The sequence below is a fragment of the Pseudorca crassidens genome, chromosome 11 (assembly GCF_039906515.1).
Source record: "Pseudorca crassidens isolate mPseCra1 chromosome 11, mPseCra1.hap1, whole genome shotgun sequence".
Classification (NCBI taxonomy): domain Eukaryota; kingdom Metazoa; phylum Chordata; class Mammalia; order Artiodactyla; family Delphinidae; genus Pseudorca; species Pseudorca crassidens.
Genome location: NC_090306.1, coordinates 81,624,786 through 81,638,407, shown reverse-complemented (window position 1 = coordinate 81,638,407; position 13,622 = coordinate 81,624,786). Strand labels below are relative to the sequence as shown.

Genomic DNA, 13,622 nt, shown 5'->3' with positions numbered 1-13,622 from the left:
ATTGTAGAAAAATATATACAACCAAATTTACCATTTTAACCATTTTATGTGTACAGTTCTCTGGCATTAAGTACATTTACATTGCTGTTCAAGCGTCACCACCATCAGTCTACAGAATTTTTCCATCTTGCAAACTGAAGCTGTGTACTTACTAAATAGTAACTCCCCATTACCCTCTCCCTCCACCATTCTCCTTTCTGTGTCTGTGAATTTGACTTTTCTAAGTATCTCATGAGTGAAATCATACTGTATTTGTTTTTTTGTGACTGGTTTATTTTACTTAGCATAAATGTCTTCAAGGTTCACCCATGTTGTAGATGCAAATATCTCTTTGAGTCACTGCTTTCAATTCTTTTGTATACTTAGAAGTAGAATTGCTGGATCGTATGGTAATTCTATTTTACATTTTTTTTAAGTAACCACCATACTGTTTTCCATAGTGGCTCCATTATTTAATCTTCTGTATAACATTTAAAATATAAAATTATTATATAATTGCTAGATTGTGAGCCCTTTAAAAGAAGGACTGTGTCTTAAACTCATATGTATTCACACAGATCCTAGAAGACAGTATCTATTAGCGAGCCTCTATCCATTTCTCTTCCTTCTCTTAACTCTCTCCCTCTCGCTCTCTCACTCTCACTCTCGCTGTCACTCACACTCACACACTCTTCACTCTGCATCTGTGTGTTCCGTCTCTGCTTCCTGCATAAAAACATCTTGAAATACTTGCTTCTCCCTAGCCCTGCTAACCACTGCCTAATACATAGTAAGCTTTATATCACTATTAGCCATTGTTAGTGGTGTTCTTCAAGGATCATGCAGAGGAGGGCTGGACATTTTAAGTGGAGAAAATGGATAAGGCAGTATGGAAGTTGAGACAAATAGGGTAAATGTTAAGAAATTAGTTTAGTTGGATCTGAAGAAAAATCTCTGCAGATTTTCTAGCAGGCTAGTACAAAATTCTCCAGAGAGGCAACCTTAAGGAAAAGATTCTTGTGCTTAATAATAAATAAATGGTTTGCTCATCTTTTTTTTTTCTTTTTTTTTTTAATGCTACATTTTATAGGGGTGTTGGTTGCATTTTCTTTGAAATGGCTTCTGGAAGACCTCTGTTTCCAGGATCAACTGTGGAAGATGAACTGCACTTAATTTTCCGACTGCTAGGTAACAGAACTCTCTTCCCAGTGATTTGTTACGTATAATTGAGTAGCTAGATAAGACTATATCTTTAAAAAATATATTTATAAATTTGATACTGAGACTAACATAAATAGATGTTATAAGAATTATAATGAGCATAATTACAATAAAGATAGATCCTTCTAGATAACTTCTGCTTTTTATTTACCAAGTTCTACCTTTGCAATAATGATTGTATGGAAGAACAGAGAAGAGAAATATTACTGAAAATTGACTTTTAGCACATTATTAGGAAATATTTTAGCTTAGGTGTCAATTAGACAACATTTTTATGGCATCATTGCTTAGTCCAAAAAAAAAAGTCTGTATGATTACTATTTCTATCTTTTTAGTTTCAGTTGAAATAATCAAATTATCTACTAAATATAAATTGTTCTTTAAGACGCTTTCTTAGTTCTCCCTATTTATATGTAGTTGCCTGTATAAAAATTTCTATATATTTATAAATATATATATTTTTAAATTCAGGAACTCCATCTCAGGAAACTTGGCCAGGTGTTTCTTCAAATGATGAGTTCAAGAACTACAACTTTCCAAAATATAAACCACAGCCTCTAATTAACCATGCACCCAGGTATTTTTTTTTTTCCTCTTTAAGTGAAAGGGGGGGAACTCATCTTTTTTTTTTTTTTTTTTAGTCTCTTGAAGCATTAGCCACAGTAAGGATTCATGGGAAAATATGTGATACACATACACAGTTCTTAAATATTTTAGGATTTAATTTCTTCCTTCCTGTGTCATATTAATTTTATAATTCAGTGAGCAAGAACTACCAAAGTATGTAAGTCCACAGAATTGAGCTGTAAATAAAATGAATATAGAATATATATAATAAAATTCTAGGGCTTATGTAGATTGTTCCATTTCCCAGAAAGAAGACATTGATTAATGCCTTATTCAATACTGTGAAGACCATGATGAAGTTTGCTTTGCTGTCTACACAATTATTCTATATGTATTTACTTAGAAAAACCTAAGAATGTGTTATAAGTAAAATCTTGACTCCTACACAGGATGACCCATCAGCATTTCAGTCAATGAATGACAATTTGTATTTGAAGAATATAAACTCTTTCTGACCCTTCATATCCTATATGTTGGCCATCTGATTAAAGTTTCTTTTCAGACCTACCTCAGATCCATCCAAGATTCCCATTACAGTTTGAGTCAGGGGACTTCCCTGGTGGTGCAGTGGTTGGGAGTCTGCCTGCCAATGCAGGGGACATGAGTTTGAGCCCTGGTCCGGGAAGATCCCACATGCCACAGAACAACTAAGCCCATGCACCACAACTACTGAGCCTGTGCTCTAGAGCCTGTGAGCCACAACTACTGAGCTTAAATGCCACAACTACTGAAACCCACATGCCTAGAGCCCATGCTCCGCAACAAGAGAAGCGACTGCAATGAGAAGCCCGTGCACTGCAACTAGAGAAAGCCCACGTGCAGCAACGAAGACCCAACCCAGCCAAAAATAAATAAATATTTATTTAAAAAATTTTTTTCACAACATATTTACTTATGGAATGTATTACATTTTCAATAAGTAACATAGAATAACCCCTTTGACTGTATTTTTTCATCTTTAAGAAAAAATAAAAATGAGAAGGGCACCAGGATACCAAATAAGGCCAATATCTCTTTCGTTGTTTCACATAGCTCACAACATAACACACTCACTCTAGTTCCATTTATTCTCAAGATAGGGAAGAATAGTAAAAACATTCTGGTACCAAAAATATTTTGAAAGTTTTTATGTGAATTGATGCTCTTGTCACTATAGCAACTAAGAATATTCTAATTAGACTTTCTTAGGAAGAATAATGTGTTAGACTTTTTGTATGTGTCTCTCCCAAATAGCATAAATCCTATTTTTGTCATATATATATATTTTTTTTTACACTGGACATTACAACATATATATATGTATACATATGTATATATGTTGTAATATCCAGTGTAAAAGGTTGCAGCTCTTTAAAGCACATTCTTTATGACCTTAGCACCTAGCTTTTCTATGGCCAAGGAGTTCTGGTTATTTGTCAGAATGGCAAACTGCAAAGGATTAGAAGACTCTGTAGAATTTCTACGCCACAGCATCCACAGTACCGACTAAGCACTAGGGGGGAAGGGGGGGATTTTTTTTTTCCCCATAATTGGACTTTTGCCAGTGAAAGTCAGTGCAAGGTAGAATTAGTGATTTCTGATCAAGAGATTTTCTCATTAAGATAACCCCTAAACCCTCTACTCCCTATTTTATTAATTTCATCCTTGTAATTATCTGTCTTTATTGACCATCTGATTGGTTTTGTATCCCTTTTTAATGAAGTTTTATAAAGTTATTGAGGCATATTTAAATTGAATTTTATAGCTTGTAGTACCCAATGCTCAGCCAACTGCCCTGTAAAAGTTTGTTGAATGACTCATCTCTGTTTATCTTGAACCACAGTGATATATTTTGGGGTCACTTATCTGTTTGTTTTCACCTGTATAATAGGAAAATGATGCTTTTTGTACTCTTGCCTTCACTGAAACACTATGAAAACAGATCTAGTTTACTGAAGCTTTTTCAATAATAGAGGTTATTTTGTTTTGAGACAAAATGGTGATTTTTAAAAATTCTGTAGTTTTAATAATCTAACTCTTGAATATTGAACATTTGAGTTGATGCCCAGTTATTTGTGGTTTCTTCTTAAACAAGTGGCAAGATAAATCTTCTAAGGATAAAAGATTTGAGTCTGTTTGAAAGCAGCAAGGTGTGCTATTTTAGGGCACTTGAATTTAGCAGATAACAACATTTGGAAAATAGTTTTATTTGAAAAGTTGCTATCAGCTAAGATTAAAGAATAAATTGCTACTTGTCTTTCGTTTTTAGGTTAGACTCTGAAGGAATCGAGTTGATAACAAAATTTCTTCAGGTAAGTTATATCTTATTTTATAATTGTTAAATGGTCTGTTAACTTCTCTGAGCTTTAGTTTCTTCATCTGTAGAATGGGATCAGTAATACCTCCCTCAAATATTTGTCATGACAATTAAATAAGATTATGGTAGTATCTAGCATTCTTAAGACATGTGCTTAGGTGAAAAACAATTATGGTTTCTCTTAATGTGTCTGGGTCTCTCATTGTAACCTAGAACAGTCTGAGGTAGTTAGCTGCTGGCCCTGATCAACTGTGTCAAGGCCATGTTCTCTGCAATTCCTGTTCTCTTACGTTCTCTTTCTTTTCCTTATACTTACTGCCTTACAGGCTGTTGTACCTCCCAAGTACCATCCATATCTTCATTCAGAACAGGAAGAAGAGAGAGGATAAGAGTCTGTCAGTCTCATTAATCCTTTTGTATCTGGAAAGCAAAGGCTTTTCCAAAAACCCCTGTAAGGACTTCTTCCTAGGTCTCCAAAATCTTCCTAAGGCCAGAATATTAATTGTAAGAGAGGCTGAGAATTGGGGAGCAGGATTGCCATAATTAGCCTAAACTTAGAATAGTCATGATTCATATGTCAGAGTTGGAAGCATGTATACCTTAAACAAATCTACATTATCTCGTCAAGGAAAAAAGGGAGATGGGTATTGAATAGGTAATTTAATAATGTCTTTCATAAAGGTATTAGGTATATTTCCAGTAATACTGTGGTATTCGTGAAGAAAAGTAACACGAAAGGTCAGATATTTTGCTTTTTTTCATCACTTCAGAAAATATAGGGCATCTAAATTTTTTGTTAAGATCCAGCTTTATCTTGGAAATTTGTAACTGAGATATAATCATTGCTACATAATCTCAGTAGTAACTCACATTAGAGCATAGTACTCCAAATTGGTTCTTAAAAATAATAGTCACTCTATTAAGTAATCAAGATAAGAGTAGCTCTAAATGCTTAAATGCTAATTTGTGTGTGTGTCCCCTCCCGCTTGCATACGCTTTTTCCAGTATTTAGAGAAAAAAATTAATGAAGCAGTTTTTTGGTTTCTCACAGTATGAATCTAAGAAAAGGGTTTCAGCAGAAGAGGCCATGAAACATGTGTACTTTCGAAGTCTGGGACCAAGGATACATGCTTTACCTGAAAGTAAGAGAGATTCTAGAGTGTGTCCCCCCACCCCCTTTATTTTTATCCAGGTTTGGAGACTGGGGTGAATTAGGGATTTAGGAAGATGGTTGGTTTTTAAGCCTAAAATTCTGGTCTTTCTGTAATTAGATCAGAATTCCTTAAAGGGAGGTGTATGTCTGTCTTGCCTGTTTTAATTTATTTCTTTTAACACTGAGTATATTGCCACGACTCTGTAAGAAATCAGTAGCACTTAGATGTGGGTCATTAGTCTTATTTGACTTAAGTAAGTGGAAAATGCCATCTGATGATAGACGTTGTCATTAGGCCCAATCTGGATTGCTTTGATTCAGAGTTGTTAAAAATGGATTTCAAGTAAATAGTAATGAAGCACAACCAAAACAAGATTTTTTTGTGGAAGTAAATTTCTTTTTCAAGATGTGAAGATGATTTTCCTTTACTGTGTTCACTCTGACTTTACCATCCCCATGACAGTGGTGAGCATATTGTCACTAAAATAGCTGATTTCTCATGCCTGGGGTAACTGCTTGATTTTACTCAGAAGTTTCTTATAAATTACCCCAATATTTTACTTTAAAATTAGCAAGGTGAGGACTTCCCTGGTGGCGCAGTAGTTAAGAATCCGCCTGCCAATGCAGGGGACACGGGTTCGAGCCCTGGTCTGGGAAGATCCCACATGCTACGGAGCAACTAAGCCCATGCGCCTCAACTACTGAGCCCGCGTGCCACAATTACTGAAGCCTGTGTGCCTAGAGCCCATGCTCCACAACAAGAGAAGCCACCACAGTGAGAAGCCCGCACACTGCAACGAAGAGTAGCCTCGGCTCGCCACAACTAGAGAAAAGCCTGCACGCAGCAACAAAGACCCAATGCAGCCAAAAATAAATTTTTAAAAATTAGCAAGGTGAGTGAGGAATTAAGAGAATATTTGGGAACTGAACAGCCAAAAGCTTTCATTAATTTCCCGTTCTCATTTACTAGACAGTATTGATTCACTAAAAGGTTTTCTAATTGGAATCAAGACTCCTCAAGACTTTTCACTTAGAACTTATTGGATATATACATATTTTAATTAATTAATTTATTTTTGGCTGCGTTGGGTCTTCTCTACTGCGCATGGGCTTTCTCTAGTTGCGGTGAGCGGGGGCTGCTCTTCGTTGTGGTGTGTGGGCTTCTCGTTGCGGTGGCTTCTCTTGTTGCAGAGCACTGCCTTTAGGCGCAAGGACTTCAGTAGTTGTGGCTCAAGGGCTCTAGAGCACAGGCCCAGTAGTTGTGACACATGGGCTTAGCTGCTCTGCCACACGTGGGATCTTCCTGGACCAGGGCTCGAACTTACGTCCCTGGCATTGGCAGGTGGATTCTTAACCACTGTGCCACCAGGGAAGCCCCTATTGGATATTTTTTTTTTTTTTTTTTGCAGTACGCGGGCCTCTCACTGTTGTGGCCTCTCCTGTTGCGGGGCACAGGCTCCGGACGCGCAGGCTCAGCGGCCATGGCTCACAGGCCCAGCCACTCCGCGGCATGCGGGATCTTCCCGGACTGGGGCATGAACCCGTGTCCCCTGCATCGGCAGGTGGACTCACAACCACTGCGCCACCAGGGAAGCCCTGGATATTTTTTAATGAAAGACTACCTCTCTGGCAGAGATGGAAATAAGAAGGATGAGTTACAAGTGTTTTTTAAGAGATTTACGTTTCATTATTAATACCAAGTTTTATAGTTTGAGGTGTGGGTGAGGTGTACAAACCCATTTCTTGTTTTTCTCTAAAATTCTGAAGATAGTTTGAGGATTTGACCTTCATGCCATCATAAGGAGACAGATAAAGAACAGAGAGAATAAAACCGAGTAATACATTTTGATTAGGTCTTCCAACCTCAGTAAGCCCTAGAAATAGACAATGTACATTCTCCTTAGAGAAACACATACTCAAAGCATGATTTAAGGCAGAATTGGGGGAGAAAGGTTCTGAGGGAGAGGTTATTTGGTTTGGTTTTCTTAAGACATTGGGACAAAAGGGAAAATATTTCAGCAGGGCTGTAACCTTGTAAATGTAGTATAAATGTTTCATGTTGAATCAGTATACATTTTTAGATATTTTGTCTATAGTTGGATTATATTTGCTTTAATGATAGACTTTCATCTGATAATTTTTGTCTGTGCATTTTAGGTGTATCAATATTCAGTTTGAAAGAGATTCAATTGCAAAAGGACCCGGGTTTTCGAAATTCTTCTTATCCAGAGACAGGTGTGTTTGTCATAAACCATTTCACGTGTCGATCATGAAATTTTGCGTGGAACCAAGTTTTGGGTTTATAAATTGATCGGTAAAATTATTGATGTAAAAAACAATGTACAGTGCATTCCACAGCTGTGTATGTTTAGCATTGCACATACTTTCCTGTATGATATGGGCAGCTCAGTAATTCTTCAGAGAGAAATCTGACTCAGTCAAATCAGGGATCCTGAAAGCTGCAGATGGCACAAAGACCTTTTACAAGTGGCCTGGCTTGATCACTGCACACGCCATCCCTGGCACCTGAGGCAGAAGACACATCTTGTGCTTCCCTAGTCATCAGGTTCATCACTTCGAAGCATAGAAGCTGTAGACTGACCCCATCAACAAAAGGGTCATTTAAGACAGTGCTGATCACTCTTACCGTGGAATATTAGCTTTTGCTGGTGGGAACATTAGCTTCATAGAGTCAACAAATACTGTATGTGGGATAAAACTGAACGTTGAACTGCCTCATAAAATGACTTTATATTTTAGGACATGGGAAGAACAGAAGACAGAGCATGCTCTTTTAAGTCTGGTAACATGGTTTCAAGCCCAGCCCCCAGCCTTTCTTATCAATCAAGGACTCAGATCTGAAGGCAATTATTTCTTTTGGTGGACTTGGAATCTTCGTTTGTCTACACTGTCCTCTTCACAGTGGAGTCTTTTTATTTCAGACCTACAAATTGTTTTTATATTTGTTGTCACAGTGTGACAATTTTTTTGTACAGTTGGTTTTAAGGTCTTCTCTGCCATTAGAGCCAGTAGGTTACAGCTATTGATGTAACTGTAGCTGCAATTTTTGTGCAGGACTGAGAAACACAATGCATTATTTATTGCGGAATCATTGCTGCTAAATAACTACTGTCTGTTTATTTAACACAACAGTTGAATGCCTGAAGAAGTTGCAGTGGCTTTATTATACGTGAATGCATCTGTTTCTCCTCACAAATTGTTTTACTGCTGCATTTTTTCTTTGTTTGTTTTTAAAATTAAACTGCAGTGTTTCCTGGAATGTAAATCCAGCTTTGCTTAACAGTAAAATAAGTGAGCCAACTTGAACACTCTTACATTCATGCTATATAATTTTTTTATTGAACATTGGCAAATAGTGTAGTAAGAAATTGATAAGCACATTATGTTTAGGAAAGCATGTGATGCAGAAGTTGATTCAAGCAAGTGAATATCTGACATTTTGGGGATCTCGTATTAAATACCAGTAAATTAAAGCACCAAAATTATTTATTTTTATTTTTCCTCATTTTAGAAATATTTCCTGCATATTATTGGATATTTGTATACTAATACACTTACCTATTTTACATCGTGCTTTAATTTAGTTAAAACTAAACCATACAAGTCCAGTCAAACATCAGAGGTCTTGTTTTGTTTATTTGTTTTAAATACAATTCTTTTATTAGAATGGATGATCATTGGGGAACAGTTTTATTTCATTTGGGAGCTGTGTGTGTGTGTTTTAATAACATTCACTTGGAATCAGTTGAAAGCTGTAATATGTCTTTGAAATGAGCCATGCTAAATACAAATGAGAGAAATGAGAACTTGGAAGATTGTTTTAAAGCATTATAGATATTATCTGTTTACCAGAGGTAGTAAATATTACAGTTTTAATTATGCATCTTTTTGAACATCATAAATACACCTTGGTGTTGGTAACAGTGTTTTAAGCATTTGTGTTCACTTTTAAGGACTGTTTGTTTAGTGCATCTTACCAACTGCAAATCTTAATTGCGATATTTTGAAATGGTCATGTAAATTTTGGGCTTATATATCATGAAAATAGTCATAACTTAATTCTTTTCCTGACATTCACTGTAAAACATTCAGGGGTCCTACCATTTCTGTTCAGGAAATCTTGTAGTGTATTGTTATTTAACAGTATTAAGTGAATTTTTGTATATTTCATTTTAATTTTATTTGTGAATAGTGATTGTGGCATGTTTGGGGTGTTATTTTAATATTTCATAATACTGAAATTTTAATTTTTTAAGAAAAATTTTCTGGAAGAAACAGATTCATGTGTAATGGTGAATATTGGACCACTACTGCTTTTCACATTTGTAAATTGGTTTTATGTTAAACCCTGTAGCCTAACAAACTGCTGTTATTTCTAACTGACAGATATGTATTAATATTGTACTTTGAAGGTTATAAATATTATGTGAAAATTCCTCCATTTTGTTTTGAAATTTATAATAACAAAATCTTCATGTTGTTAAAATGTGGTTTTGTTGAGTCACAGTTCTTTCTTGGGGAAGAAGGCTGTGCAGAATGGGATCTTTTTTTTTTCCAATTTTATTTATTTATTTTTATGCAGCAGGTTCTTTTTAGTTATCTATTTTATACATGTTAGTGTATATATGTCAATCCCAATCTCCCAATTCATCACACCACCCCCACCCCACTTTCCCCTCTTGGTGTCAATACGTTTGTTCTCTACATCTGTGTCTCTATTTCTGCCTTGCAAACCGGTTCATCTGTACCATTTTCCTAGATTCCACATATATGCATTAATATATGATATTTGTTTTTCTCTTTCTGACTTACTTCACTCTGTATGACAGTCTCTAGATCCATCCACGTCTCTACAACTGACCCAATTTCGTTCTTTTTTATGGCTGAGTAATATTCCATTGTATATATGTATCACATCGTCTTTATCCATTCTTCTGTCAATGGGCATTTAGGTTGCTTCCATGACCTGGCTATTGTAAATAGTGCTGCAGTGAACATTGGGGTACATGTGTCTTTTTGAATTATGGTTTTCTCTGGGTATATGCCCAGTAGTGGGATTGCTGGGTCATATGGTAATTCTATTTTTAGTTTTTTAATGAACCTCTGTACTGTTCTCCATAGTGGCTGTATTAATTTACATTCCCACCAACAGTGCAAGAGGGTTCCCTTTTCTCCACACTCTCTCCAGCATTTGTTGTTTGTAGACTTTCTGATGATACCTTTTCTAACCAGTGTGAGGTGATACCTCATTGTAGTTTTGATTTGCATTTCTCTAATAATTAGTGTTGTTGAGCATCTTTTCATGTGCCTATTGGCTATCTGTTTGTCGTCTTTGGAGGAATGTCTATTTAGGTCTTCTGCCTATTTTTTGATTAGTTGTTTGTTTTTTTAATATTGAGCTGCATGAGCTGTTTCTATTTTTGGAGATTAATCCTTTGTCCGTTGATTCATTTGCAAGTATTTTCTCCCATTCTGAGGGCCTTTTCGTCTTGTTTCCTTTGCTGTACAAAAGCTTTTAAGTTTCATTAGGTCCCAGTTGTTTATTTTTGTTTTTATTTCCATTACTCTAGGAGGTGGGTCAAAAAAGATCTTGCTGTGATTTATGCCAAAGAGTGTGCTTCCTATGTTTTCCTCTAAGAGTTTTATAGTGTCCAGTGTAAGACTGGACATTTAGGTCTTTAATTCTTTTTTTAAATTTATTTATTTATTTTCGGCTGCATTGAGTCTTCGTTGCTGCATGCGGGCTTTCTCTAGTTGTGGTGAGCGGGGGCAACTGTTCGTTGTGGTGTGCGGGCTTCTCATTGCAGTGGCTTCTCGTTGCGGAGCACGGGCTCTAGGCATACGGGCTTCAGTAGTTGTGGCACACAGGCTCAGTAGTTGTGGTTTGTGGACTCTAGAGCACAGGCTCAGTAGTTGTGGTGCACAGCCTTAGTTGCTCCGCAGCATGTGGGATCTCCCCAGACCAGGGCTTGAACCCGTGTTCCCTGCATTGGCAGGTGGATTCTTAACCACTGCGCCACCTGCAAAACCCTTTAATCCATTTTGAGTTTATTTTTATGTATGGTGTTAGGGAGTGTTCTAATTTCAGTCCTTTACATGTAGCTGTCCAGTTTTCCCAGCACCACTTATGGAAGAAACTGTCTTTTCTCCATTGTATATCCTTGCTTCCTTTGTCATAGATTAGTTGACTATAGGTGTGTTGGTTTAACTCTGGGCTTTCTATCCTGTTCCATTGATCTATATGTCTGTTTTTGTGCTAGTACCATATTGTCTTGATTACTGTAGCTTTGTAATATAGTCTGAAGTAAGGGAGTCTGATTGTTCCAGCTCCATTTTTTTTTCCCTCAAGATTGCTTTGGCTATTCGGGATCTTTTGTGTCTCCATACAAATTTTAAGATTTTTTTGTTCTGTAAAAACTACCATTGGTAATTTGATAGAGATTGCATTGAATCTGTAGATTGCTTTGGGTAGTATAGTCATTTTCACAATATTGATTCTTCCAATCCAAGAACATGATATATCTCTCCATCTGTTTGTGTTATCTTTGATTTCTTTCATCAGTGTCTTATAGTTTTCTGCATACAGGTCTTTTACCTCCTTAGGTGGGTTTATTCTTAGGTATTTTATTCTTTTTGTTGCAGTGGTGAATGGGATTATTTCCTTAATTTCTCTTTCTGATCTTTTGTTGTTAATGTATAGGAATGCAAGAGGTTTCTGTGTATTAATTTTGTATCCTGCAACTTTACCAAATTCATTGATTAGGTCTAGTAGTTTTCTGGTGGCATCTTTTTTTTTTTTTTTAACTTTATTCATTTTGGCTGTGTTGGGTCTTTGCTGCGGGCAGGCTTTCTCTAGTTGCAGCAAGCAGGGGCTACTCATTGCGGTGGCTTCTCGTTGTGGAGCACGGGTTCTAGGCACGCGGGTTTCAGTAATTGTGGCACACAGGCTCAGTAGTTGTAGCGCATGGGCTTAGTTGCTTCATGGCATGTGGAATCTTCCCGGACCAGGGCCTGAACCCATATCCCCTGCATTGGCTGGCAGATTCTTAACTACTGCGCCAGTAGGGAAGCCCTCTGGTGGCATCTTTAGGATTATCTATGTATAGTATCATGTCATCTGCGAATAGTGACAGTTTTACTGCTTTTCCAATTTGTATTCCTTTTTCTTCTATGATTGCTGTGGCTAGGACTTCCAAAATTATGTTGAATAATAGTATCAAGAGTGGACATACTGGTTCCTGATCTTAGGGGAAATGCTTACAGTTTTTCACCACTGAGAATGATGTTTGCTGTGGGTTTGTCATATATCGTTTTTATTATGTTGAGGTAGGTTCCCTCTATGCCCGCTCTCTGGAGAGTTTTTTTTTTTTTTATCATAAATGGGTATTGAATTTTGTCAAAAGCTTTTTCCACTTCTATTGAGATGATCATATGGTTTTTATTCTTCAGTTTGTTAATATGGCGTGTCACATTGGTTGATTTGTATATTTTGAAGAATCCTTGCATCCCTGGGATAAATCCCACTTGATATGGTATATGATCCTTTTAGTGTGTTGTCGGAATCTGTTTGCTAGTATTTTGTTGAGGATTTTTGTATCTATATTCATCAGTGATATTGCTCTGTAATTTTCTTTTTTTGTGGTATCTTTGTCTGGTTTGGGTATCAGGGTGATGGTAGCCTCCTAGAATGAGTTGGGAGTGTTCCTCCCTCTGCAGTGTTTTGGAAGAGTTTGAGAAGGATGGGTGTTAGCTCTTCTCTAAATGTTTGATAGAATTCACCTGTGAAGCCATCTGGTCCTGGACTTTTGTTTGTTGGAAGAGTTTTAATCACAGTTTCAGTTTCATTACTTGTGATTGGTCTGTTCATATTTTCTATTTCTTCCTGGTTCAGTCTTGGAAGGTTATACTTTTCTAAGAACTTGTCCATTTCTTCCAGGTTGTCCATTTTATTGGCATAGAGTTGCTTGTAATAGTCTCTTATGATGCTTTGTATTTCTGCAGTGTCTGTTGTAACATCTTTTTTCATTTCTAATTTTATTGATTTGAGTCTTCTCCCTCTTTTTCTTGATGAGTCTGGCTAAAGAATTATCAATTTTGTTTATCTTCTCAAAGAACCAGCTTTTAGTTTTATTGATCTTTGCTATTGTTTTCTTTGTTTTTATTTCATTTATTTCTTCTCTGGTCTTTATGATTTCTTTCCTTCTACTAACTTTGGGTTTTGTTTGTTCTTCTTTCTCTAGTTCCTTTAGGTGTAAGATTAGATTGTTTATTTTAGATTTTTCTTGTTTCTTGAGGCATGATCGTATAGCTATAAACTTCCCTCTT

General features: G+C 36.5%; 1 protein-coding gene across 6 annotated transcripts in view; it reads left to right on the top strand.

Annotated features, from left to right (window-relative positions):
- CDK17 (cyclin dependent kinase 17) overlaps nt 1–13,622 on the top strand; it is a 110,011-nt gene that overhangs the window by 89,356 nt on the left and 7,033 nt on the right. For 3 of the 6 annotated variants that reach the window (XM_067697607.1, XM_067697604.1, XM_067697606.1), the window contains exons 12-16: nt 1,070–1,167; nt 1,672–1,777; nt 4,076–4,118; nt 5,175–5,265; nt 6,686–7,424. In XM_067697607.1, coding sequence (XP_067553708.1) covers nt 1,070–1,167; nt 1,672–1,777; nt 4,076–4,118; nt 5,175–5,265; nt 6,686–6,921 — 574 coding nt within the window. In that variant the 3' untranslated portion in view covers nt 6,922–7,424. The other 3 variants (XM_067697605.1, XM_067697608.1, XM_067697609.1) reach the window with 2 other exon arrangements.